Genomic DNA, 27,770 nt, shown 5'->3' on the forward strand with positions numbered 1-27,770 from the left:
AGCTTCCCTTCTCTCTGAACTGGGCAATGAATAACATAACTTTCTAGCTACCTGGAAATCTACCAGTTATGGGCATTTCACACAAATGGTATCACGCAACAACCAAAAGGTCCGTGTAACTAGAAAATATCTGGCACATCTAGAAAAACACACTGAACCAATATTTTCCAAATGACAGAAACAGTGTTATAAAATCACAAATAGACAAGAGTGTCAAAATACAAGGCAGACTGCTGATTTTTAATGTAACATTTTACGAAAAGTTTATTGATATGGTGTCAGATTTCTAGGAAATAGCATTTGTCGAGATGCGGTATTACAAAAACCCACAATTATCTGTAAAGCCTATTCAAAGTTCTCCTCCCCGTTCCTTGATGTACAGTTTCAGGCTGAACTTTCTTCATCCAGGCCAGCCAGAACCATTTATCACGAAAGGCTGAATGCAGAAGCAAGTTCAAGAATCCAGCTGTGAATTAGGCCAGATCATAAATTCACAAGAATATCAAACAGGGCCAGTAACATTTTCTTTTGGGGGGTTGTGGGTGCATATGGTTACTTCTACAAAAGCGTGTTCTTTCTACTATCTGGAGCTCATTCTTGTTTTCTTGAGAAAAGTCCATACGTGTTTCTAAAATTTCTCTTTTGCTTTCCAGTTGGTGGGGGCATTTAGGTAGAGCCCATTAAAACAGAAGCTCTTTGGGTCTTTGTTGGCTTTGAGGAATGTGAAAGGGGTTTGAGAACCAAGCCCTGGAGAAGCAAAGACCTCGTGCTTGCCTGGGTTTTCCATGTGACGAGCCGTCATACCCCAGCAGTGGCCGTTCAATTGTTTGAGGGGATCTGCGGGGATGTGTCGCTTTCATGCCCTCACCGTTTGAGCGAGGCTGTTTCAAGTCACAGTTCGCTCTGGACTCGGGGCTCCTCTGCTCTTGTGGCTCCCTCCTGCATCCCCTCTGAGGACAGTTTCGACGGACGCCGGGATGGCATCCCTTGGTTGGAAAAGGACCCTGTGAGCAGAACAACTTAGCAGGAGAAGTTGCTACACACCACAGGTCCTCTCCAGATAGCTATCAGCCGGGATGTCACCAAAGGAAATGGGCCCGTGAGTCAGGACTAGTATTGGAACTGGACTGGAAGGTTTGACTCTCAGTTTTGTTGAGAGCGGGTCTCCGGTTTCAGCGCATCAGAAAATCAGCTGTCAGACAGGCTTCTCTCAAAGGCAGTCGCTCTTCTCCCCCACGGTTTGAATGCAGGAGACTCCGGAGCCTGCCTTGAAGATCATTCTGGATAGAAGTCTTAGATCGAAACAGTGTCACGGGCGCAGGGAAGAAGCCAGATGCCCCAGCGTTTCCTCTCCTGAGGCCGTTTTCTTATTTCCTTTCAAAAATGCCCGACACGCAGACAAGCTGTATAAATAAGTGAGCTCATGGGTTGTTCGCAATAGCATAATAATCAGAACATTAAGCTGTCATTTTTTTTTCTCTAGCTTTTTTTTTTTTCCCTCTTAGAAACTGATCTTGGAAACAGTGTTCTAGTTTTCCCTGGAATCTTTTTAGCAAAGAGTTACATAAATTGCAATATAATGTTCTTCCCGATTTAATTATTCCCAAAGGATGAGCATTAAAATGATGTCCAACTTTTCATGCAACAACCAGGACATCAAACATCCTTGTCCACATCTTTATTCATAAGCAGTAAAACATTTTAGAGATATAATTGCTAGGTTAAAATGCGTGTGCTGGACTTAGCGTTGGCTAATCATCAGCTTTGTTTTACGAGTTTTTTTTTCCAAGAAAAGAGAGATGTTCTACAAAAACCATCTTCAAATAGGACAACATTTATTTAGTCGTATGTAAATTTAAAATAACTTTGATATATGAGGGGGAAAACCATGAAACCATGATCTTAGACAATGAACCTTTTACAGTATACCTTGAAAGAACTGTAAAGATTATATTTTTAACAGGAAACTTCACATGTTGGCTCTCGTATTGGTAGAGTTCTCTGGCATTCTGTTGTCCACGTGGAGAGTGTAAGCAGGTTTTGACTTTCTGTCAACTTCTACAGTAAATAAATCAAACTGCACAAACAGCGTGAGTGGGTAAGTGTATGTCAGGAGAAAGAGAGCTGGATCCCTGGATAAAATTTATATTTGGGCTAGGAATGTGGCTCAATGTAAAGTGCTTTCCTGCTTGTATGCATGAGAGTTGGGTTCAATTCCTACTACCACACACACACACACACACATACACACACACACTCACATTTGTGATGCACCATCAGAAACGTGATGAGCTCTTATCAAAATGCATCAGCAATAGCACCATTCAAAATATTTAAACCTGCCTCTTGTTAATTCTGGCTTGAACACGAGAGATGCAAGAAGTAGTTTTAAAGCACTTGACGTGGTTTTCAATCTAATTCTGATTTTATGGGAAGGCTATATAGGGGGGAGAGAGAGAGAGAGAGAGAGAGAGAGAGAGAGAGAGAGAGAGAGAGAGAGAGAGAGAGCACGCCTTGCCTCAGCTTTAAGATTGCTTTTATCAAGAGAGCAGGGTTCCTTAACAGCCCAAACTGTAATGATAGCAAATAGGTTAGCGTGTTGGACCAAATGGAGTATAACATGCAATTTAGTCTCGATTACAATTTACAAGCCATCCTTGAATCATTGGCGGTAATATTGAGTGTGCCTATTAGCCACACTTTCACTTCTCCTTGTCATTAGCTGCCTTTTATTATTATTGTTACATCCGTGGTGCCCTGCCCGACACGATCGGGACATAATGGAGCTGAAACAAAGGGAGACGTGTCGATACTATCCATCATGAACAGCGAGGAAATGGTTTGATGGTATCCCAGGTTGGTGGGGGGGCGGGTGAAACCATCTGCAGTGAGATCTGGGGGGGGGGCGCCCTCCTCTGTGACTCTAGTGACTAGGACACTGCAAATTTCCCCAGGATGGTGAAGAATGACCTGTTTCCACTTGGGGTACATTTGACCACAGACGCTGTGAAAGGATTTTCTATGTGATGAGCAACACTGAGTAGAAACTTGAAGGGATTCAAAAATCTGTGCAAACCAGTAAGGCAGCCAGAGATGTTTTTTAAAAGGCAGAGGGGATTCTGGGAAGGACAGTCTGCAGTCTGGAAAAAAAATGACTTAGAAAAATAGAAGGTGCAGATAATGGAAGGGGATTTGATGGGGTGTCGTGGGTCAGGAAGCTTCTGTCTGAATGCAGTCAGTGCTCCTTAGCACAGCAGGCCACTCGCAGGCCGAGGACAGTTTGGTGACCAGCAGTCCCCAATGCCAGGCACAGGGGCACCAAGACCAAAGCTACGAGATTCCTACCCTCCCTCTCCCGTCATCTGACCGGCGAGGTCAGTATCATGCGCCACAAGTATTCTAACCACCAACATTGTTTTCAAACCAACAGAATGGTGACGGGCCATGGACCATGGTCCCAAATGAAGAGGCTGATGACAGGTTGGAATCATAGCCCTTGACTCAACGGCAATGGTAAGGACAGGCCTTGCATGAGGAAGGTCCCCAGCAACTATCTACTTGGTAAAGTTTCATCTCGAGTCACTTTCTCACTGATTGATACTGAATTAGGATTCTTTTTTATCCCCAACATTTCTCTGCTCCCCTCCCACCCAGGAAGATTAAGAAACTGTGTTCCCTCACTACAGAATTCTATCATAAAACTAGAAAGCGCATCTTTCATAGGGCAGGGGGCATGGCCTTTGAAATGAGAGCCTGCCTTTGTTTTACATGGGTAGATCAATTCGTTTCTGCCCATGACAATTCATTTCTGAAACCCAGCCACATTTTTTGGGCTTAAGACCTATTGATCTGGTAAGCTTTCCAGAAGCACTGCGATACTTGGATACTTGATTTTCCCCTTCCGTAGAAGGAGTTGGAATGAAAAAAATCTCGGTTTGAAAAAATCTTGGATACACAGGCTGTATCTAGAACCTGAGCTCTGGTGGGTGACGGGAGAGAACAGTTCCAGTAAGTGATGTCACATGCTGTCTTGGAAGGACCGCGTCATCTCTAAGACCTACATGTGGTCCTAAGTACCTTCACAACATGGCTTCTCCCTAAACGGAGAGACGGCAACGCTTCCCAGTCATGCAGACACCATGGTACTAACACATGACCACTCAGAGCTGCTTTCATAGGATGGGTCCTAGCTCCGCCCTCAGCAGCCACACGAGGTAGGTGTGAACACAGAGAATGCTCACGTGGAACGCTGCGCTAGACACGGACACCATCTGTGTACTTTTTTCTGGATTGTCGGACAATTTGAATGCACGGCTGAATGAGTAAGAAGAGTATTCCTATCAGGTACAGTAAGCCACATATGTAGAAGGAGAAGTCGTACTTCTGTGTGATGTCATAGATCCACCCTGCAAAGGAGAAGGGAAAGAGTCTATTCACAGAAATGCAGTGGATGAAGGAAAGCAAAGCAAACAACTACTACGGTTAGACAGGCTTCTGCAATAAGCAACTGATGAGTGATTTAATGCCTCAAACAGCCAAATGGCCCGTTTGGCCTAGGGGAAGGGCAGGTTCTGGAAACTGGTTCTCAGTGTCAGGCTAGTGCTGGCGGAGTTTTCCTAGTAAGACATTAGGATCCTTTTCCAGACACGAAGGGTTGGGTGGTGGGAGGGTGGGGTGCAGAGCAATAGCATAGCTGGTAGGGCATTTGCCCTAAACGTGGTCAACCTGGGCTTGATCCCCGGCATCCCAAATGGTCCCCTGAGCACCACCAGGAGTAATCCCTGAGTGCAGAGCCAGGTGTACACCCTGAGCATCACTGGGTGTGACCCAAGAGGCAAAAAAAAGAAGAAAGAAAAAAGAAAAAAAAAGGGGGGGTTGTGGGGGAGCCCTCAGGCTAACTCTTTTTATTTTTTTAAAATAATGTAGGAGTACTGCTGTTTGTTCAGCCATTGCTTAAGCTGATTGAATTGGGCATGAACTGCCATTACTTTTTTTCTTTTTAATTGTATCACCGTGAGATAGAGTTACAAGGCTTTCATGTTTGAGATTCAGCCAGACAATGACAGAACACCCATCCCTCCTCCAGTGCACATTCCCCACCCCCCACATCCCAGTCCTCACCCTGCCTCTATGACAGATAATTTCCTCAATACTCTCTCTAATTTTGGGCTTTATGTCTCTTGCCCGAGTGCTTGGCTGTCTTCCCAGGGGTCCCTAGGAGAAGATGGGCTCCAGCTTCCCTCCCCGCCCCGAGCAGACCTCACGGTGGCTGAAGACCTCTGGAATCTAGCCACAGCCATGCTCAAGGCCCCTCTCCACACGTTCGGACAAGCCTCACACCTGAAGGTACCAGCAGAGGAACCCAGGTGTGTGTAATCCCATCAACAGCCAACATCCATTGACTTAAAAGCAAGCTCCCAGAAGTGATATCTTATAACCTACTTTTCCCTCTGGGAGAAACTCGCAAGCTACTGAGAGCTTCCTGCCCACATGGGACAGCCTTGCAAGGTCCCCATGGTGTATTCATATACCAAAGCCAGTAACAAGCTGGGTCTCATTCCCCTGACCCTGAAAGAGCCTCCAGTGCGGCATCGTTGGGAAGGCCGAGTAGAGAGAGTCTTCTAAAATCTCAGGGATAGGACGAATGGAGAGGTTGCTGAGACCGCTCGAGAAATTCGACAATCAATGGGATGATGATGATGATGATGTTTTGCTCAAAATTTCCCACCACCACTTAAGCCTACCTGCCAGGGGCAGACACTAGATAATTTATTTTCCATTCTTCATTTTGAATATCATGAGAGCTCACACGGCCGCAATTGTAAATGTATGTTTCTAGATTGTAAATGGTTGAGTTCCAGAGACATCTCTGTATGGCGCTAATCCATTTTGGGATCCAACTGGGAGTCTCTGGGCCAGGGCTGTTGGTGCGCTAAGATGGCACCCGGAGGCAAATTGTGGGTGTGACAGTCAGTCTACTGGGCGGGCAGGGACCCAGAGAGGACAGCCCAGGTCCTCTGGCACCATGCGGCCCGTCAGGCTAATTCTGAGGCTGGCTTAGACTTGGAATAACATGGGGGTCCCACACTACCCTCTCCCCACAATAGAAACACAAATCTTTTCTAGAAAGAACCCCAGGACTCTTCTGAAGAGTTGTGAGGCTATATCAAAAGAGGCTGGGGGCTGGAGCAATAGCACAGCGGGTAAGGCATTTGCCTTGCATGCAGCTGACCCGGGTTCGATTCCCAGCATCCCATCCCTGAGCACCTCCAGGAGTAATTCCTGAGTGCAAAGCCAGGAGTGACCCCTGTACATCGCCAGGTGTGACCCAAAAAGAAAAAAAAAAAGAGGCTGGGGCAGAGGGAGTGACTCTCACCCACTCTGACAGACTCCGGGTTTTATAAAATTCCCAGGGATAGCTACACCTGAAACGTATCTTTATCATTTGACAAGTTATAATGATAAATTATCTTTATGCTTTATCTTTATAAACTGACCTTGTCAAAAACCTAGTTTTCAATGCGGATGAAACTGTCAGTTCTTTCAGTTAATGCTTGAATATTATAACCTAACTTACAGTATTTCCTGGCTTCTAGCATGATGATACCTGACACCAGATGGGTCCACAAATATCGAGGCAGGAGTAGCCTCAGAGTACCACTAGGTATGTCCCTGAATCCAATCACACCATCAAAAGAAAATTTAAAATCTGTCAATTAACATATTAACTATTAACTATGCTTTCTTAGGACTTTGTACAATGTATTTCAATGCCCAAGAAGTTAAAATACAGAAAAAAAAAGCCTCAGAAATCATGAAACATGACTTCTACTTTAATGAATCACTGTATCACTGTCACTGTCCTCCCGTTGTTCATCGAGTTGTTCGAGCGGGCACCAGTAACGTCCCCATTGTGAGACTCATTGTTCCTGTTTTTGCCATATCAAATACGTCACAGGGAGCTTGCCAGGCTCTGCCGTGTGGGCGAGATACTCTCGGTAGCTTGGCAGGTTCTTTGAGAGGGGTAGAGGAATTGAACCCAGGTCGGCTGCGTGCAAGGTAAACGCCCTACCCTCTGCGCTATCGCTCCAGCCCACTTTAATGAATACGCGTGAGAATCAGTCCCGTGTCATGGTCTGCACGTGGCCAACTATGTGAGGGAGGAGATTAAGCTACACACGAAATAGTACTGTCAGCGGGGCACTTGCCCTGCCTGCAGCTGACTTGAGTTCCATCCCCGGTGCCACTCATGGTCTCTGAACACCGCCAGGGGTTGACCCCTGAAGGACTAGAGCAGAGCCAGGACCTGCCCGGTGAGCAGAGCTGGGAGTACTCCTTGAGCACTTCTGGGTGTGCTCTAGTATCCAGAGTGGGGGCAGAAACAGGAGCTCACAACAGCGAGGCTAGTAACCAGCAACTTCCCCCATCTCTCGGTGGGAGAAAATCAGAGGTTGCTTGGGGGGGGGGGTGGGAGCTGCCCCTACCCTCCCAGCCGGGTGGCTCCATCCCGGACGATTAGGACCCAAACCTCTTTACGCCACACGGATGAGCGTCCTCCCCCTTGCTCAAATGTAGCGGTGAGAAACTGTAACGTAGGAAGCACGTGGGGAGCGAGCACACGATTTCTTTGTTTAGGGGCCACAGCTGGCAGATCTGGGGGCGGCTGCTGGCTGGGATCCCCGCCTTTCCCCGGCGGCAGCGGTGTGTACTTCCCCCCGCAGGTGCTCAGGGGTCCACACGATGTGGTGGGACCACACACAGAGCTCCTGCTGCGCACGGCACGCGCTCCAGCCCTTTGGCCCCGCCCCGCCCCACCCCGCTCACCTGCGAAGGGCGGCCCCAGCAAGGCCGAGATGCCGTTGGCGCAGATGATGATGCCGTAGGCGTTGGCCAGGTGCTGGGCGCCCACCAAGTCCTCGGTGACCACGGGCATGAGGGAGAAGTAGCCGCTGGAGAAGCCGATGAGCGCGCAGACGACGGCCAGGCCGGCGTAGGTGTGCATGAGCGGCAGCAGGAAGATGCTGAGCGCCAGGGTGAGGTTGGCCAGCAGGAAGACGTTCCAGGCGCTGATGGACGGCAGGTCGGCCACCAGGCCCAGCAGGACCTTGCCGAAGATGTGGACGATGGCGATGATGGACGTCAGCGGGAAGGCGTCGTTCTGCTCCGACAGCTGGTACAGGTTGACGATCTCGGGCAGGTGGATGAAGGGGATGACGAAGCTGCAGTAGGCGAACAGCGCCCAGAGGACGAAGGCCACGAACACGCGGTTGGTGAAGAGCGAGGCGGTGCCGAAGTAGCCCGCGTGCCAGTCCCGGAAGCCCCCCCGCACCCGCAGGGGCAGCTGGCCCAGGCTCTTCAGTGCCCGCAAGGCCCAGCTGTCCTCTCGGGGCCCGGCCGGCTCCTGGCCCGCGGGGGCCTCCTCCACCCCGTCCTCCTCCTCAGCTGCTCCTGCCCGAGGCCCACGGAGGGTGGGGACCGATTCTGGGGACACGGCTGGGACCCCCGGCGCCTCTCTGCCTCCGGGAGCGTCTCCCTGTCTGCCAGCCGCCAGCGGCCTCATGAGCGCCCCGCAGACGCACAGGTTGAGGGAGACGGCCCCCTGGATGAACATGGCATTGCGCCAGCCGTACTCGGCGCACAGGTGCTTCAGCAGAACCGTCATCAGGAAGGTCCCAAAGCCCGTCCCGGTGGTGCTGAGGCCCTGGGCCAGGGCTCGGCGCTTCTGGAAGTAGCGGCCCACCATGACCACAGCGGGCAGGTAGACCATGCCGCTGCCCAGGCCTGCGGGGAGGAAACACACACAGTCCAGCTCAGTGCCCGCCGTCCGCAGCGTCTCGTGGTCATTGACTCTGCAAACGGGGGGCGGGCGGGGAGGGACTGATGGTGGCACAGGTCAGCTGCCCGCCCCACCTCCCTCCCCTCACGCCTGCTGTGCCTGGAACTGCCCAAAATGCCCTGTCTGTGTTAGTGAATGGCGGCGAGAGTGAAAGGACTGAGAGGAGACTGCGGTGGTCCATGCAAGTGGCATGAAAGTACCCAGGAAATTTTGGGTATTGGAGGGCGGCTCCAGGCAGTTTCGGAGTAGGCCGGGATATTCACAAGGGAACCCGGAGGGGAAAGGGGTGAAAATGTACCATCACACAGACTGAGAGACGGGAGGAGGGGGAGGAGGCGAAGGCTGGGCACACACAAGGCTGACCCAGTTCAGACCCACACCCTCTACGGTCCCCCACACACCTCAGAGCCACGAGAAAATCCTGACCACTGCTGGGTGTGACACCCCAAAACTAGACACACACACAGACACAGACACACACACACACACACACACACACACACACACTCTGAAAGAGGTAATGCAGCAGGAAAGGTACTTGCTTTGTATAAAGCTGACCCAGGCTTTCTCCCAGACAACTCAAATGGTTCCTTGAGCCCTGCCAGGAGTGATCCCTGAGCACAGAGTCAGGAGTAGGCCCTGAGCATTGCTGGGTGTGACCTCTAAACCAACACACACACACACACAGAGCCACTGGATGTCTAAATCTCACAGTAATGATTGTTTTTCTCCTCTGATTTTCACGTGTCTCTATCTTAGACAGAAGCCTGTGATTTATAGTGGCCAAAGGCCAATGTGGTGGTAGGGGTTGGTGCTAATTATTAAATGTAAATATCTATAAACAATTACATTAATGGAATGACTATACAGTGTATGGTTACAGGGTAATGATTAGAAAAATTTGAGGGCAGTTTCCCTTGATTTTAAAACATTTAAGAGTCAGGCATGTAATATAATCTTATTAATGGCCATAGTCCAGAGACTCAAGATAAATCTCTTGGAAGAGAGCACAGAACGATATACCACAGCCATGCCGCCAGACCCCGAGCCAGGCTGTTGCATTTGGGGAAACGCGGAGGGGGATGGCTGAGGCCCCTCCCTCCCCTAAGGGACCCAATCCCGGCAGCTGAAATTAAATAATAATAAAAAAACACTGGTTGAACTCCACAAGAAGAAAACATCCAACCCCATCAGAAAATGGGGCGATGAAATAAACAGAAACTTTCTCAAGAAAGAAATCCGAATGGCTAAAAGACACATGAAAAAATGCTCCTCTATTACTAATCATCAGGGAGATGCAGATCAAAACAACAATGAGATACCATCTCACACCACAGAGACTGGCCCACATACAGAAGAACAAAAGCGACCAGTGTTGGCGCAGATGTGGGGAGAAAGGGACTCTACTTCACTGCTTGTGGGAGTGCCGACTGGTTCAGCCTTTTGAAAAACAGTATGGGTGCTTCTCAAAAAATTAGAAATTGAGCTCCCATTTGACCCAGCAATACCACTTCTGGGAATATATCCTGGAGATGCAAAATGTATAGTAAAAGTGACATCTGCACTTATATGTTCATTGCAGCACTGTTTACAATAGCCAGAATCTGGAAAAAACCCAAGAGAACAGATGACTGGTTAAAGAAACTTTGGTACATCTATATAATGGAATACTATGCAGCTGTTAGAAAAGGTGAAGTCTTGAACTTTGCTTTTAAGTGGATCAACATGGGAAGTATCATGCTAAGTGAAATGGGTCAGAAAGAGACAGACATAGAAATATTGCACTCATCTGTGGAATATGAAATAACAGAATAGGAGACTAAAACCCAAGAGCAGAAGAGATAAGGACTAGGAGGTCTGCCCCACAGCTTGGAAACTGGCCTCACATGCTGGGGGCAAAGGCAGCTCAGATAGAGAAGGGAACACCAAGTAATGGGTGCTAAGTGGGCCCACTAGGGATGGGAGATATGGGCTGAAATAGACTATAGACTGAATATGATGCCTACTTAATACCTCTATTGCAAACCACAACACCCAAAAGGAGAGAGAGAGCATAAGGGAATGCCCTGCCACAGAGGTGGGGTGGGTGAAGGTGACAGGGTGGGATTGGTGGGAGGGATGCTGGGACCATTGGTGGTGGAAAATGGTCACTGGTGGAGGGATGGGTACTCGATCATTGTATGACTGAAATGCAAGCATGAAAATTTGTAAGTCTGTAACTTTATCTCACGGTGATTCACTAATAAATTTTTTAAAAAATGTTATATGACCCTAAATAGGATTGTGACTCATAGTTTAAGAATCTGGGATCTATGAGGCTAGAGCAATAGCACAGCGGGTAGGGTGTTTGCCTCGCACATGGCCGACCTGGGTTCGATTCCCAGCATCTCATGGTCCCCTGAGCACCGCCAGAAGTAATTCCTGAGTGCAGAGCCAGGAGTAACCCCTGTGCATTGCCGGGTGAAAAAAAAGAATCTGGGATCTAATTTTTGCCCTTGTCTCCTGATATGTCAAGTACCTATTTGACTACTAACAAAGTTGCATTGTTTATTTCAAAGTTCCTAAAAATAAATAACTTGAAATCTTAAAAAAAAAAAAAAGTCAGTCATGTAGGACAATTGGTAGAGCACGGGCCTTGCAAGTCGGAGGCCCTGGGTTCAAACCCAGAACCCCTCGTGTCCATCTTAGCACAGCTCAAACCCTGGAGGGGCCTGAGCCTTGCTGGGTGTGTCTCCCCAAAAGAAAACAATGTAAAAGAAAAATTAATGAAGCGTACTCTGTAAGATATCTTAAAAACAAAAGAGTAAGAGCGGGAGCAATAAACTATGTCCAGACACACTTTCTCTGCTCCAGCCTCTCGCGTTTCTTCCTGCTTCTTCACACCCATAAATATTTGTTGGGCAAATAAGGGAATGGATGCGTTAATGAATCCAGGTGGGTGATATTAAGGGGGTCAATAAGCAGTGGACTGCCTTTTATACCATGTCATTCAAGTAAGGAAGGTAGCCATGGAAATCTCCAAGGGAGGGCCAGAGAGATCAATACTGAATGAGCTTAGCATATGCTTTGCACGGGGAAAGAGAGGGTCTGATACTTGGCACCAAATAGATCCCCCAACCACTGCTGGGAGACTCTTGAGCACTGAACCAGGAGCCCTTAGGGCTTCTGGGTGTGGACCAAACTCTACACCCCCTCTCTCCCAAATCTCTAAATGATGAGAAAGTCTTGTTCTTTAGGATCAAGTCATTGTCCCTATAACGTGACATCACCAGACCAGGATCTCGAGCCCTGGAGGGCCTGCCCAGAGATCCCATCTAGTTCCTTAATCTCAGCAGAAGGATTATTTCCTCATCTATAAATAAAAAATCGCAGTGCTAGCGATTTCTTTATGAGAAACATCTTACATCGCTCTTTTTTTTTAAAAAAAAAAAAGGTTGGTGAATTTTTTTAATTCAGTAGAATAGATATTGAGAGTGTGCCAATGTTAATTCTATTGATTTTGATCACTATGCTATGCTTTTGTAAAATATTATTTTACAAAATAAAATTCTGGCTGAATGGTTCAGAGAAACTCAGTACAATTCTTAAAACTTTAATATTAATTTATCTAAAATTATTTTAATATAGAAATTTGAACCATTGACTCAATATAGAAAATGGAGTGTTATTTTTTAAATTTTTTTTTAGTGAATCACCGTGAGGTACAGTTACGAACTTATGAACTTTTGTGTTTGCATTTCAGTCATACAGTGATCGTTTACCCATCCCTCCACCAGTGCCCATTCTCCTCCACCAGTGTTCCCAGTATCCCTCCCACCACCCACCACCCCATCCCCCACCACCCCATCCTGCCTCTGTGCAATGGAATACTATGCAGCTGTTAGAAAAGATGAAGTCATGAAATTTGCTTATAAGTGGATCAACCTAGAAAGTATTGTGTTAAGTGAAATGAGTCAGAAAGAGAGAGACAGACATAGAAAGATTGCACTCATCTGTGGAATAACAGAACAGGAGACTAACACCCAAGAGAAGTAGAGATAAGGACCAGGAGGTCTGCCCCACAGCTTGGAAACTGGCCTCACATGCTGGGGGCAAAGGCAGCTGAGATAGAGAAGGGAACACTTAGTAGAGGATGTCGGGAGGACCTATTCGGGTTGAAAGATACATGCCAAAAGTAGACTGTAGACTAAACAGGATGGCCACTCAATACCTCTATTGCAAATTACATCGCTCTTAAGAATTATTATCATGAGGGGTCAGAGCGAGAGTACAGTGGGTAGGGTGCTTGTCTTGTACAAGACAAAGTGGGTGTGATCCCTGGCATCCAGGTGGTTCCCTGACTATCCCTAGGACCAATCCCTGGATGCAGAAGCAGGAGTAAGCCCCACGCAAAGCTTGGTGTGGCCCCCAAACAAACGAGCAAACAAAAAAAAAAAAACCTAGAATTTTTTATTGTGAGCTGGAGAGATAGGATAGTGCACCTGCCTTGCACACAGCTGACTCGGTTCAGTCCCGCACACCACCTGTGGAATGAGCCCTGATCACAGTTGTATGTGCCCCCTGCCCCCCGAGACAAAAAGAGCCACGACCATGCCCTTTGATGATTCTTAGACTATGCCTCAAAGAACATGGTTATGTGTGTGGACAGATGTACATTCCAGAGAATCAGCTGGTCAAGTTACATGGTCAGCAGACATCTGTACTCACCCTCTTCCACTAGAAACATACACTTCAGCTTACAACAGAATAAAAATGAGATATGGTGATACTATCATACGAGCACTTGGCTATATGCTAAGCATCACGCCAGTTTCTTTGCTTCTTTATTTTTCTTTTGGGGTTATGCCTGGCCGTTCTCAGGTCTTACTCCTGGCTCTGCACTCAGGGATCACTCCTTGGAAGCTCAGACGACCATATGCGGGGAGCCAGGGTTTGAACCCGGGTTAGCTGTATACAAAGAACACACACCTTGCTTGCTCTGCCAATTTCCTTACACAGAGCGTCTCAGACAATCATTTCAACAGTCTACACACGAAGCGCTCTCAATCACCCCACTTTGCAGCTAAGGAACAAATAGGTTCTGTGATGCACCTTCCCCCACAAAGACATGCAGGTAAAATGTTGGGGGGGAGTGACAATTTCAAACTCTCACTTTCAGCTCTTATTCCAGCACCACTGGCAAATGTGGCATTCATGGGGGGGGGGGGTAAGGGTGCGGGGAGTCACTCTAGGTGGAAAGAAAATTGTCCTGCATGTGGTTCCTTTTTTTTTCTTTTCTTTTCTTTTTTTTTGGATCACACCCGGCGATGCACAGGGGTTACTCCTTGCTCTGAACTCAGGAATTACCCCTGATGGTGCTCAGGGGACCATATGGGATGCTGAGAATCGAACCCGGGTCGGCCGCATGCAAGGCAAATGCCCTACCCGCTGTGCTATTGCTCCAGCTCCCTGCATGTGGTTCCTTGAGTACGTTTGTGTCAGTAAGGAAGGACTTCTTGTCACCCGTGGGTATAGGAAATGGCAGCCAGAGTTGGGTCTGCAGAGTGGATATTCAAATCTCGCTGCCTGGCCCCGACCCCCACCCCGGGAGTGCCATCCTGCTGCCCTCTTGCTGTCTACCCGAGTGCGGGGCTTACTGCTGTTTCATTCAGTCCAAAGGGGCTTCGGGAGAAAATGATTAGGCGGTGATTCATGCTCTATCCCGCAGTCATTAATTAAGAGAATGTTATTTCCTTCCTACGTGGGCGAGTCATTCCACGTGGAATGATTACCTACCTTCTGAGGAGGGAGAAACTCTACTTTGAACCAGGCGATGGGAAATGGAATCCATTCCGTCCCAGGAGGGAGACAACAGCCACTGGGAGCTGGCGTGTGTAAGAGCTTTATGTTCAAAAGTGGCTCCAGGGGCTGGCTTTGTGGGGGGGGAGCGGGTATGGCTGGCACACGTGGGGCCCCGAGCACTGCTGGGTACACCCCACCCCTGCACATGGCTGGGTATAGACCCTACATGTAGATGTCTTTTAAAAATACTTTTTTTGGGGGATGTGAAGGGCATATGGGCAATACCCAACTGTGTTTAAGGCATACTCCTGGCTCTGTGCTCAGAAATCATTCCTGGCAGGACTCGAGGGACCATATGTAGTAGCAGGGATCAAACCCGCGTTGGTCGCATGCATGCAAACCTGGATTACCCATGGTATTATCTTTCCAACCCACATATGTGATACATATAATTGGATATATCATATATATTTATTATTTATACATAATATAGTATGTAGCACTATAGCACTGTTGTCCCGTTGTTCATTGATTTGCTTGAGCGGGCACCAGTAACGTCTCCATTGTGAGACTTGTTGTTACTGTTTTTGGCATTCGAATACGCCACGGGGAGCTTGCCAGGCTCTGCCAAAAGGGATTTTCTCACTAGCTTGCTGGGCTCTCCGAGAGGGACGGAGGAATTGAACCCGGGTCAGCCGCGTGCAAGGCAAACGCCCTACCCGCTGTGCTATCGCTCCAGTCCATAATATAATATAAAATTATATGTTTAAATATACCTTGGAGTCGAGGGTGGGACTGGGGTATCAAGGAAGAAAGAAAAAAACCTTAGATCAGGTCTCTTCTCCTTGGCATTCAGTTCATCGCCCAGACACCCACAGAAACACGTAGTATCACACCGCAGCCCGAGTGCTTACCCGCTGCCACTCCGAAGGTCACAAAGAGATAATGCACGCTGGCCGCGGAGGCGCTCAGCACCCATCCCAGGGCGTGCACCAGGCCCCCGACGATGGCTGTGCAGCGGCAGCCGCAGGTGCTGATGAACAAGCCGATGAAAGGTCCTGTCACGGAAGATCGAAAAGGAGTTGACGGAGGGCGTTATCTTTCCACGCGATCTCATCAGAGCCTCCGAGCAAGGCTGAGAATGAGGACAAAAGCGCTCTGAGGCGTTAAGCTGCCACACCCCTGGCCTAGCCCCTCTGTCTGGCGTGCAGAGATGCGCTCCACCGGTTCACTGGAGAGCACGGGGTGGCGGGCTTTTAAGAGAGCCTTGAAATAGACGGTTCCCTTCTCCCACCCTCAAAAATAGCCATTCACTGTCTTATTGGAAGGAGGGCTCGTGAGTGAGTGCTCTTGGAACCCGAAGCAGTGCGCGGATGCCTGTGTAAAAGCACCTGGAATCAGCTGCCAACATCTGAAAACTGAGAGAATGAAAACAGCCCAATGGCGGCCCAGAACATCTTCCCATGGTGGACCTGAGCCAGGAGTGGGCAGTAGCGGGCACGTTTAGCTGCCTCCGCCGCTTCTACTTTGCCGCAGTCACTACCCTTCCCGTTAGGCTGACGCCTGCCCCCGCATGACCCGTTCAGTCTCTCTAGGCATTGGAGTTATTTTGTTTGGGGATTGGGGAGTCACACCTAGTGGTGCTTGGGGCTGCCTCAGTACCTGGGGTCGGTGGAACCAAACCGCATGCTCCAGTCCCGCGAGGGAGCGCTCTGGGCCCACATTTAAGTTTCTGACTCCACTGAGAGGAGAGATAGTACAACAAGTAAGTGTTTGGCTCCAGATCTAGAGGGAGTACAGGGAGGGGTCCTCCGAACCCCAGGGCCCTGGGGAAACCCAGCCAGAAAGAACTGTCTCTGCTTCACGTTTACAATACTGCCAGGGGGGTTCCAACGGGCCCCTCCGGCCTGCACAGTGGCACCTGCCGTGTTTCCTGTAAGAAGTGCTGGTCACCTGACCCCCGGCTCACTTGCCCCCAGGTGAGAACTTAATTATTTAAGTCTACTGACTGGATTCTTTCTGCGGTTGTGGTTCTTGCCAACCCTCCTTCTTCTCTTCCTGATTTTTTTTTTTGAGAAGTAATTTCTGCTGCCATTGGACTTCACACTTGCCTCCTGATCAACGATTCCTTAACCACAAAGTTACCTAGAGTCTAGCAACATAATTAGTGAGATTGTGTTCATTTTAAACCTCATCTTAGTTTTCTGTCTGTTTGGGGGCCACACCCAGCAGTGCTCAGGGTGGATTCTCGGCTGTGCTCATGAAGGACTCCAGGCAGGGCTCGGGGGATCTTATGGGTTGCCAAGGATTAAACCCAGGTCAGCTGTGTGCAGGATCAAGTGCCCGACCCGCTGTACCCGCTCTCTGGTCCTCATCTTGGTTCTGTTCACTGTTGGGCTTTGGTAAGTATGCCACTATTGCTTGACATACTCAAACCTATTCTACTTAAGTGGGTCTATTGGAGATTTCATACATTTGATAAGCTTCCATGGAGGTCCCTCTGTTAGCCCAATCTCAAATAAAATTTCTCATTGAATCTTTATGAGTATATTTGGGTACAACCTTCTAATAAAGTGATATTTCATTTGCTGGGTATTTTTTTTTTTGGTAGTCGAATAATTTTGAATCAGCCTGAAAATGATAAGGACACAAACTTTGGGTGAGGGAGTAGCTCAAGTAGCAGAACACAAACCTCTGCTATTCAAAGTCGGGGTGTTACCCCCTCAACCATGTTGTGGTCCCAGCATTGCCCAGCGTAGTCCAGGGGACTCAAACTCAGCCAGGTTTAAAAAGCATTAATAAAAAAAAATTCGTTATCCCTGTTACATTATAGAAAGTAAAATTCAGTGAATAGATATCAAAGAATAAACTTAATGTAACAAATAAAATCATTATGAATATACCATGTAATATAAAATAAATACATGAGGGTCAGAGAGCTATAGTACAGGGGTCAAGGTTTAGCATTTAGCTGACCCCTCTCTCACTCCCCAGCATCCCATACGGGCCTCTGAACCCCTCCAGGAGTGACCCCGAAGCTCAGAGCCAGGTGTAAGCTCTGAAAACACCACTGGCTGTGACCCAACACTCCCCTGCAAATAAAGTAAAATAAGCATGTGCTTAATCTTATAAATTAAGACATATGCTATGTAAACTAAGCAATGTGTGCAACCACGGATACATCTGGGTATACGATGGAAACACATCTGCCCAAGGGCACTTGGAGCAGCTGAAATTCAGAAGCGGGGACTCCAAGGTCTATATAGGTCTTAGGCTTCTTTATAAAAGCTTATTTGTCTAACCTAACGACAATGTCACCACTCAAACACGAACTCATTGCTTCACTGTTCCGTGGCCTTCGGTTTTGTTTGGGGGCCATATCCGGCGATGCTCAGGGGTCACTCCTGGTGGGGCTCAGGGGATCATCTGGGATGGCCACGCGCAGGGCAAGCGTCCACCCTGCTGGATTATCTCTCCAGCCCTGTTCAGCGGCCTCGTAAGAGAGAAAAGCCCCATTTCCCGTGTGGCACAAGTGCCCAGCTCGAGCTCGCAGCTTGCGCCTGTCTGCGGCTTTCAGAAAGAATGTGGGCGCCCCAGGGGGCTGGAGCGATAGCACAGCGGGTAGGGCGTTTGCCTTGCACGTGGCCGACCTGGGTTCGATCCCCAGCATCCCGTATGATCCCCTGAGCACCGCCAGGGGTAATTCCTGAGGTGCAGAGCCAGGAGTAACCCCTGTGCATCTCTGGGTGTGACCCAAAAAGCAAAAAAAAAAGAATGTGGGCACCCCAGAAAGCCACCACGTAGAGTCTAGAGGTGCCTGAGAGCAAGGGGGACACATTAGGGCTTCCCTGATAAAAGCACTTGACTGGTAAAGGAGTCAGCCTCTAGGGACACACATGTGCACCATGGGCCGCTGTCCCTTAGAGCGTGCAGCAGGGCAAAGCAGAAACGTGTGCCCCTTCATGAGCGAGACAAAACTCCGCTCAGGAAGGAAGTCAGAGCTACGATGCTCAGAGTCCACCCCAGGACCCAACCAGTGTGGCCGGCTGGGCACCCCGGGAGGGAAGTGCAGGACAACAGAAGAAGCCCCCAATAGAAGGAGAGCCCCCCACAGAGCCTAAGGCAGTGGTGGGGGCAGGAGAAAGCAGACCCCATTCTCTGGTGAAATTTCCTGGGTGGCGGGGACAGCGGGCAGAGGGTTCACCCTCTCTGAGTCCCCGGTCACCAACGAGGGCCACGTGTCCAGGAATCTGGGTCTTGCCCACAGTTCAGAGGTGAACAACTCCTCCGAACATCCAGCTTTTTTGGCTGGACTCCTCATTGTCACTGTCCAGGGTGAGGCCCCTGGACACTACAGCTCCCTGCTTTTTGCAGGTGCTGAAGTCCAATAGGGCTACTGGGGTGCCCATCCCCAGATTCGCACTCAGGGCTCAGGCTGCAGCTTCAGAGCCAGGACTGACAGCGCCAGGGACACTCACGGGGGTGGGGGTGGGGGGCAAGAAGCAGCCTTCTGCAGCCTCTGACTCCTCTGAGGTACTTTTTTTTTTTTTTTTTTTTTGCTTTTTGGGTCACACCTGGCGATGCACAGGGGTTATTCCTGGCTCTGCACTCAGGAATTTCCCCCGGCGGTGCTCAGAGGACCATATGGGATGCTGGGATTCGAACCTGGGTTGGCCGCATGCAAGGCAGACGCTCTACCTGCTGTGCTATCGCTCCAGCCCCTCTGAGGTACTTTTGAGGGGAGGAGAAGGAAGATTTGGGTCACACCCAGTGGTGCTCCAGGCTTACACCCGACGGCGGTAGGGATCCCTCTCCCCAGGACTCAGGGGTCCATACATGGCACCGGGGACCCAAGTGGTGTCAGCCACCCTCCAGGCAGCAGCCTTAAAGCCCCCGCTCTCTCCCTTCCTTGCTTTTCCTGTAACGAACGGTCCTGGTTTGAACAAGTCAGGTGGACGGAGCCAGCTCATGAATGGCCCGTCCACCATCCCCCCACACTCCTCATTCAATTAAGACTATGTCATTCTAGAACTCGGTCAGCAGCCATCCTCGTTGCTAAGTAGACAGCCACATACACATCCTGAAAAATAACTTTGCCCTTGATTCCAATCAATAGCGCCGCCGTGCTTACTGATGTCATCCCTCAGTAAGTACTATCCAAAATCACATTGACTGAGCACCGGCCAAGATCAACAAAAACTCTGGGCTGGATTCAAGTCCTTAGTCACGACTAGCAAATCATTGGAAGAAGCATCGATGGCTTCCCCCCCACCCCACCCCAGACACCAATGCTTTTTATTTCGGGGGAGGGGGAGCTTGTTTGGACCACAGTGACGGTGCTCGGAGAACTATGTGTGGGGCTGGGGAATCGAACCAGGGTCGACCACTCACACGATAAATGCCGGATCTATCAGTATCTCTCCAGGCACGAGCACAGAGAGGTTTGGTTAACGGGACCAAGTGTTCGTTTGAACAGCAGGAGAAAGCCCTGGAGCAGGAGGGCAGCGGTGACTACACCATTCCGGGGGGACGACGGGGTGATTGGCATAGATTCCCAACACATGGGGTCGGAAAGGTCTGCGCTAAGTCACGTGTGTCCGACCGCCAGAGAAGAGTGTCCACCACCAGCCCGGCCGGCTCGCAGGAAGCATCCCGGGGTCACGCCTGGGTTTGGGGGGGGCAGGGGGACGTACCCACAATGAGGGTGATGCCCATGCTGAGGGAGCTCACCCAGGCCGTGAGGCCGCGGCTCTGGTGGAACTCCTCCAGCCACTCCCTGTTGAGGACGCCCAGCGCCATCTGGGAGCCCATGACCAGGATGTGCACGAGGAAGGAGGCGAGCACCACCATCCAGGCCCAGCCGCCGTCCACATCGGGGTGGGGGGCTTTCAGCGCCTTCTTGTCCTTGCGGTCATCTTCAAAGTCGCGCCCGATGTCTTCGTGACTCGTGTACATTCTGCAGGGTTTTCTGAAACACGGGACAGAGAACGTCAGGGAACGTGGCCCCGGAGACCAGCTCCTGCTCGGAGCAGCTCCGCCTCCCCCTGCTCGGAGCAGCTCCACCTCCCCCTGCAGGCCAGAGTCACCGCAGCGGAGCGTTGCCAGGGTTTCAGACACAGCGCTGGCATTGGGCTCGAGGACAAACCCTTTTTCTTTATTCCCCAGGGGTGAGGTTAGGGGGTAGGGGGAGTGGAGGAGGGCCACACCTAGCAGGGCTCACCGCCCACACCTGGCTCTGCACTCACGGATCGCTCCTGGCGGTGCTCAGGGGACCAGAAGGGGTGCCGGGGATGGAACCCGGGTTGGCCGTGTGCGTGGCAAGTGCCTTCCCCACTGTACTATTTTTCTGGCCCTCGAACTCGAGATTCTTTACTTTTGCACTAGACTAAGCACTTTTAGGATCAAATATCGTTTCATCTCTACAGTCACTCAGTATGTCAATATTATTTCTTTTTGTTCGTTTGTTTTTGGACCACCCAGTGATGGTCCGATGGTCCAATGTCTCTTAAGTAGGTAAGTGTATTGTGGGGGATGAGGGGGATGAGGTGGGTCCCCACACTTGCCAGGGAGGTGGGAAAAACACATAAGAGCATCTTGGAGGGTGGAGCTGTGCCCTGCAGGGGGCGCTGTGGGCCCAGCTGGGATGGACACTGGATGGGCCCCGGGCACAGCCTGCAGGCTCTCCCTTTGCTTGGCAGCTGGCAACCTGGACAGAATTTCCCATGGAGAATGACTCAAAGCTGGCCTGCTTTCTTAGGGTCACGGACTACCAGCAATTCACTCTGAGATAGTCTCAGCAACAAAACGAATCAAAAGCCCCCAAAACAAAACCCCTTGCTGGGCACCAAGGCAAGCCTATGTGTTGTTGATTTTTTCCTTTTGGGTTTTGTTTTGCTCTTTGGCCACACCTGGTGGTACTCTGGGGTTACTCCTGTCTCTACTCTTCAGGATCACTCCTGGTGATGCTCAGAGGACCATATGGGTTGCCAGGGATCAAACCCAGGTCTGCTTCATGCAAGGGAAGTGCCCTCCCCACTGTACTATTACTCCAGCCCGCATGTGTGTTTTTAATGTTAGATCTGCAAGCTTCCAGTCAGGTACTTAAAAACTCATCTTTTCGGAGCTGGAGCGATAGCACAGCGGGTAGGGTGTTTGCCTTGCACTCGGCCAACCCGGGTTCGATTCCCAGCATCCCATATGGTCCCCTGAGCACTGCCAGGGGTAATTCCTGAGTGCAGAGCCAGGAGTAACCCCTGTGCATCGTTGTGTGTGACCCAAAAAGCAAAAAAATAAAAATAAAATAAAATAAACGCATCTTTTCCTAAAAAATGCATCCTCTCTGGGGGCAAATTCAGAGAACTGCTTCTATGTTGAACGTGCATTTGCAAAGCCAGTTCCCCAGCACCCAGGGACTGTTGCTGCCCCTTCAGGACACCAAGGTGGAAAATGAGCACCATGATACCGTCCCTTCTGTCATTATCTATGCCCATGTACAACCTTAATTCTTGTGCAAATAAAATTTTTTTCAGAGTGCAAGACTGAGAGGTGAAGGTCTTTTGGTTTGGATAGTGACATTTCTGGTGGACATGTCAAAACACCAATCAAAGGCCATGCGACCAAACAAGCAAACAATGCGTGAAAGTATCAAGATCATCAAAGGAAAGTCTGAGGATTGTCCTGTGAGGCAATCAGGTGTCTGGATGGGCCTTGGGGACAGAAAAGGAAGTCAGATGACAAGAAAGAAAACCTAAATAAATCCCAGGGCTTAGTCAGTGAGAATGTATCTATGTTGGCCAGTTGACCTTAGCAGATGTGCTGTGACCCTACAGGATATTGCTATATGGGAATCTGGGGAGAAGGGGGCTGTGGGGACCGGAACTCTGGAGCATCTTTGCATCTTTCCTGGAAATCTAAATCTGTTCCTCAAAATAAAGTTTCAAAGCATCCGATCATGGTTTATCCGTGCAACACAAGTCCATCAGCCTACATTGGATTGCATGTGCTCTTTGAAGATAAGGAAAGAAGATCACATACAGGTGTGAATTACAGGGGCATTACAGAACTACAGAACACAGACCCAACACAGGCACTAATCCCTTGATGGCCTGTAACCGGAAGTGCCCTCCCCACTGTACTATCACTCCCTCCCACATGTGTGTTTTAATGTTAGATCTGCAAGCTTCCAGTCATGTACTTAAAAACTCAATCTTTTTGGGGCTAGAGTGATAGTACAGCACGTGGGGTGTTTGCCTTGCACGCGGCCGACCCTGGTTCGATTCCCAGCATCCCATATGGTCCCCTGAGCACTGCCAGGAGTAATTCCTGAGTGCAGAGCCACTATGCGTTAATAGTGCTTATCAGGGGGCCACAGAGAAAGTATGGGGTCGTTCACTTGCCTTACACACAGCCAACCGGGGTTTGATCCCTGGTATCCCATATCATTCCCCAAGCCAGTCAGGTATAATTCCTGAGTGCAGAGTCAGGAGTGTCCCCCTCCCCACCTTTCCAAACAAAAAAACCAAAAACCCTGCATATCTTAGGCCAGAGAAATAGTATAGTTAGTTGGTAGGGTGTTTGCCTTACACACAGCCAACCTGGTTTGGATTCCCAGCACGAGGTATGGTTCCCTGAACCCTACTAGGAATGATCCTTGAGCACAGAGCCAGGAGTAAGCCCTGACCCAGCCAGGTACGGCACCCCACCCCCATTCCCCCGAAATAAAAGGTGTCCTAGGCCAGAGAGATAGTGCACTAAGGCTCTTGTCTTGCATGCAGCTGGCCTGGGTTCAATCCCCAGCACCACATGGTCCCCCCCAAGCACTGCAGAGTGCAGCCCTGGAGACCCCCAAGCTCTGCCAGGCCCTCCATCTGCCGGCCCTTGCATCGGGCCACTCACTCGGTGGGTGAAGATTCCACAGTAAGGGCCCCCAGGTCTCCTGAACCACTTGGGAGATGCCCCACTGCCAAGTTAAAAAAAAAAAAAGTGTTCCTTGAGAAAAAAAAAAGACAGGAGTGAAACAACAACCACAAAAAGAGATGGAGGTTATTCTCTATGGGTTGATCACACTTGATCGCCTTAAGTGGATCATCTTAATTATCTTTGAAGTAAAATAATCCTAAATAAACACGGTGGCCTTGGGTGGGGGGGGGGTGCAGAGGCCTCTGGTGTGCTTCCCTTCAATGTCCTCGCCGAGAGTCTCCTGCCCCATCGCCGAGTGGCCATGCAGGGTCGTCCCCTCTGGAGCTCTCACCGGTGCAGGGCTGTGTGGGTCAGGAAGGCGGGCTTAGAAAGGGGTCAAAGGGCTGCCTGGCCGGGAGCCAGCAGGAGGGGACGCAGGGCTGTGGCTGACCAGTCCAGTCGGAACATTATTCTAGACTCCAGGGGACAGAGCTCGCCTCTGCTTTCCTTTGGTTATTTTTGTTTGTTTGTTACTTGCTTGTTTGGGTCCCATCCGTGGTACTCGGGGCTTGTACCTGACTTCCATGCTCAGGGGTCACTCCTGGCAGGGCTTGGGGGGACCATGCAGGGTGCAGGGGATTGGACCTGGGTCAGCTGCATATAAGGAGAGCACCTTATCTGCTGTGTTATCTGGCTCGGCTATTTTTTTTTTTTGCTTTTTGGGTCACACCCGGAGATGCACAGGGGTTACTCCTGGCTCTGCACTCAGGAATTACCCCTGGCAGTGCTCAGGGGACCATATGGGATGCTGGGAATCGAACCCGGGTCGGCCGTGTGCAAGGCAACCGCCCTCCCCGCTGTGCTATGGCTCCAGCCCCTGGCTCAGCTATGTTTAATAAGACAGAACAATGCATTATGAAGTCCATAGTGGACAAAGACTTTCTAATAATATTAATACAAAGTTTCCCCTTTGCATCCCATGAGTTGCAACCCTAAGTAAGCGGGTTTTTTTTTTCCTGTTGGGAACAAAACAGAATTATTCTGATGGGAGATGCAGTCACCACAGAACTGCTGTGACATTTCCAGTTTGTTTCTAAGCAGATGACATTGACATGTATTCAGAGGACACACGTTATCCCAGGGAAAACAGCCATGCTTGTGGAAGGGAGGTTTAACTGGGGCAAGCTGCAGAGGGCCGGGGAGGGGACACCCCGAGTTCTGGCAGGTCTCCCAGGAGGCCCCTGAAGACTCAGCAATGCAGTCATTTGTATGTGACATCTCCGTCCCGCTGCTCTGTGGGAGCACAATTCACCCACTATCCAACAATGAAACGCAAACCAGACAACACAACCATCTTACCCCTCTACCACCAAGCTTGCTTTGAAGCAGTTGCTGCAGTGAGTAGATACCAAACAGTTATTCTCTAGTGCCCGTGGGGCCCAGGGATTACCCCTGACTCTCCGTGCTCCTGGGGCTCTCGCCAAGTGAGGTGCTGGCTCAAACCAGGCTTGGGTGCACGGCATGCACTTGCTGTACTATGTCTCTGGCCAATTTTTTTTTTTTTTGCAGGGCCCAAACCCAGCAGTGCAGCATGGTTCAAAGCTGGTAAGGGTCAGGGCCCCCAGCAGTGCTTGGATCCAACTCAGGCCTTGCGGATGCTATTCCCGCAGATTCCTTGAGTATTCTCACCCCACTCTACCCTGAGTTGTGGAGTAGAAGTAAGAGAGGGTTTATTTTTTTTTGAGGGGGGAGAGATGGCTACACCTGGAGATGCTCAGGGGGTCATTACTGGCTCTGCACTCAGGAATTAACTCCTGGCTCTGCCCAGAGGACCATAGGGGATGCCGGGGATGGAGCCCAGGTGGGCCACATGCAAGACAAGTGCCCTCCCCGCTATATTATAGCTCCAGCCCCTAGGAGAGGGTTAGCAGAAGGAGGTGGAGGATGCAGATGGGGGGGGGGGTTACGGGGTCCAGGGTCACCTCTGACCTCCTGGAGAGGAAGGCGTAGGCAGGGAAGGAGGGGAGGTAAGAGCTGTCACAGGCAGGCGAGAGCGACTGGCGCGCCCACTGGAGCGCAATCAGCCATGACAATGAGGTTAAAATTCCCACAGTTCTTCCCGGGAGGACCTTCGATCTCTTTTTGGAGGGGAGGCGGGTGACACCCTCTGATGGGGGGGGCGGAATGCTCCCGCCACCGCCTCCGTGGGGCCGCTCGGGGTGATGCTCGGGGAACCCTGCGGGGGCCGGGAAGGGAACGCAAGCAGGGGCAGCCGCGCGCAGGGAAGCGCCCTGTCCCCACGGGACACCCTCTTAGGAGCAAGTCGCTTTTCAGTTTGGGGGGGGCTGGGGGGGCGGGAGCGCATCCTCCAGGGGAAGCGGAGGCGCCGCGCTGAGCACAGACCCCACGGGCATCGCCGCTGGCACTGCGCAGAGCACGGCTCGGGGCTCCTCCGGCGCGGGGCGCGCTGCTGCCCCCCACGGAATTTGGTCCAGGGGGTATTTGGGCCCTTTCAGGCGCGGGGTGCAGCGGGAAGCTCAGGAAGGGAGCGCGCTGCCGCGCACCTGGCTGTACAGGTCCAGGAGGCCAGGGGGCGCGCCGAAGCCCCCGAACCCCGCTGGGTTCACGCGGCGTTGGAGCACCGAAGTGTTCCCATGGGTCAGGAGCTGTACTGGGTGGCTGTCCACGGAGAGCCTGTCCGTTGCTATTGCCCCATTTCACAGGTGAGGAAGGCGAGGCCTGTTTGTGGAAAGGGGGTGCAAGGGGAAGCTGGGTGTCCTACACACACACACACACACACACACACAGCAGCAGCAGCAGCAGCAGCAGCAGCAGCAAAGGCGAGAGGAAAATTTTCTAATCCCCAGTAATACCCACCCCCTCACTCATCCCTGCTAATGAGACCGAATCAACTTTTCCGCGGAAACACCGGGCTAATTAACTAGCAGAGTTGCGCCCTGAAACACCACCAAAGGGCCCTGGCGGCGAGTGACCCCGGGTGCTCCCAGCCCACCCCACCACTACGTCCCGGCCCCCCACCCCCCCCCGCCTCATTTCTCTCCGTCCTCCCTGGAGGAGCCTGATCCGAACCGCGGAGTGGGGTTGCGGGGGGGCGCGGGAGGGGACGCGGCAGGCAGCTGCACGGCGGCCGGCCGGGGCAGGGGACCCCAGCCCGGGACCCCTTTCCAGTTCTTCCTACTCCCCACCCCCCACCCCCAGCTCCCTGCGCAACCCTGCGGGCTCGGAGCCGCCCGCGGCCCGGAGCAAGCGGTGTAGACGGGCGGGTGGAGTCGCGTCCCCCCCCGCGCGGGGTGGGATCGGGGACCCCAAGTGTGCAGGAGCCGCAGCCCCCGGCCCCGCTGTCCCCCTCCGCCTGGTTGGGGTCGCCAAGGGGCGGCCGGGGGTCGAGGCTGAGCGGGGGCCAGCGCGCCCCCATCCCGGAGGACTGTGCGCCCCCCGCCCGCCCCTAGACGGCCTCGCCCGAGCTCCGGGGCGCGACCACCCGCTCCCCGGCTGCCCTTCCTGAGCCCCTGGGCCGGGTCCTGGGGGTGCAGCCCCTCCCCGAGGACCTGGGAGTGCAGCCCCCCGCCGGGTCCCGCGCCCCCCGCCCCCCCCACCCCCGCACCCCCGGCCCGCGGCCGCCGGACACTCACCCGTGCGCAGCCGCCGGGCCGCGCTGTCACTCAGCGCCTGGCCGCGACCCCCAGACGCGCCGCGGTCCTCGGGGCCCCGCGCTGGGCCCGGCGTGTAGGTGGGCAGCGAGGCGGCCGGGCATCCCGGGGCGGGGGCCGGGGCCGGCTGCGCTCCCGGCCCTACTCGGCGCGTCCCTCCCCGCCGCGCCGCTGCGCCTCTCCACGCGCGACCGTTCCCATACCGGCTAATTCTGGTTTGGCAGGAAGGGGAAAAAAATTGCAGTCGCCTCACGTGCACACTCTTGCGGCTGCCGGAGTCGGTGGCCGGGGCTCCGTCCCGCCGGGTCGCCGGAGCAGAGGCCCCGCTCCCGAGGGGGCGGCAGCGAGCAGACCCCTCCCTCCTGCCCGCCCGCCCCCCACCCGTCCTGGGCCAGAGGAACGGCCCCGAACCCCTTCGGGAGCGAGCGCCGAGCGCGGAGCCAGGAGTCACCCGGCCCCGGCCCGCGTGGAAAGAAAAACAGGGGCGCTGGGAGATGCAACCTGAATCGGACCCGCGGAGTCCCGGACCCCCCGGGAGCACCGAGCATCGAGTCCCGGCTCCTTCGTCCGGTCTTTCTTCCTTC

General features: G+C 51.7%; 1 protein-coding gene across 2 annotated transcripts; it reads right to left on the bottom strand.

Annotated features, from left to right (window-relative positions):
• Positions 1–27,704, bottom strand: SLC16A14 (solute carrier family 16 member 14). Of its 2 annotated transcripts, XM_055120423.1 has the most exons (6): positions 27,688–27,704; positions 20,311–20,585; positions 15,532–15,675; positions 7,825–8,781; positions 4,242–4,406; positions 8–1,403 (listed from the first exon to the last, which is right to left on the bottom strand). In XM_055120423.1, the coding sequence occupies exons 2-5, from the start codon at positions 20,570–20,572 to the stop codon at positions 4,255–4,257; spliced, it is 1,515 nt and encodes a 504-aa protein (XP_054976398.1). In that variant the 5' UTR covers positions 20,573–20,585; positions 27,688–27,704; the 3' UTR covers positions 8–1,403; positions 4,242–4,254. The 2 variants fall into 2 exon arrangements, with proteins under 2 accessions (XP_054976397.1, XP_054976398.1); XM_055120422.1 differs by having other exon boundaries at positions 1–4,406.
• Between the last annotated feature and the right edge of the window lie 66 nt (positions 27,705–27,770).

The sequence above is a fragment of the Sorex araneus genome, chromosome X (genome assembly GCF_027595985.1).
Source record: "Sorex araneus isolate mSorAra2 chromosome X, mSorAra2.pri, whole genome shotgun sequence".
Taxonomy (NCBI): Eukaryota; Metazoa; Chordata; class Mammalia; order Eulipotyphla; family Soricidae; genus Sorex; species Sorex araneus.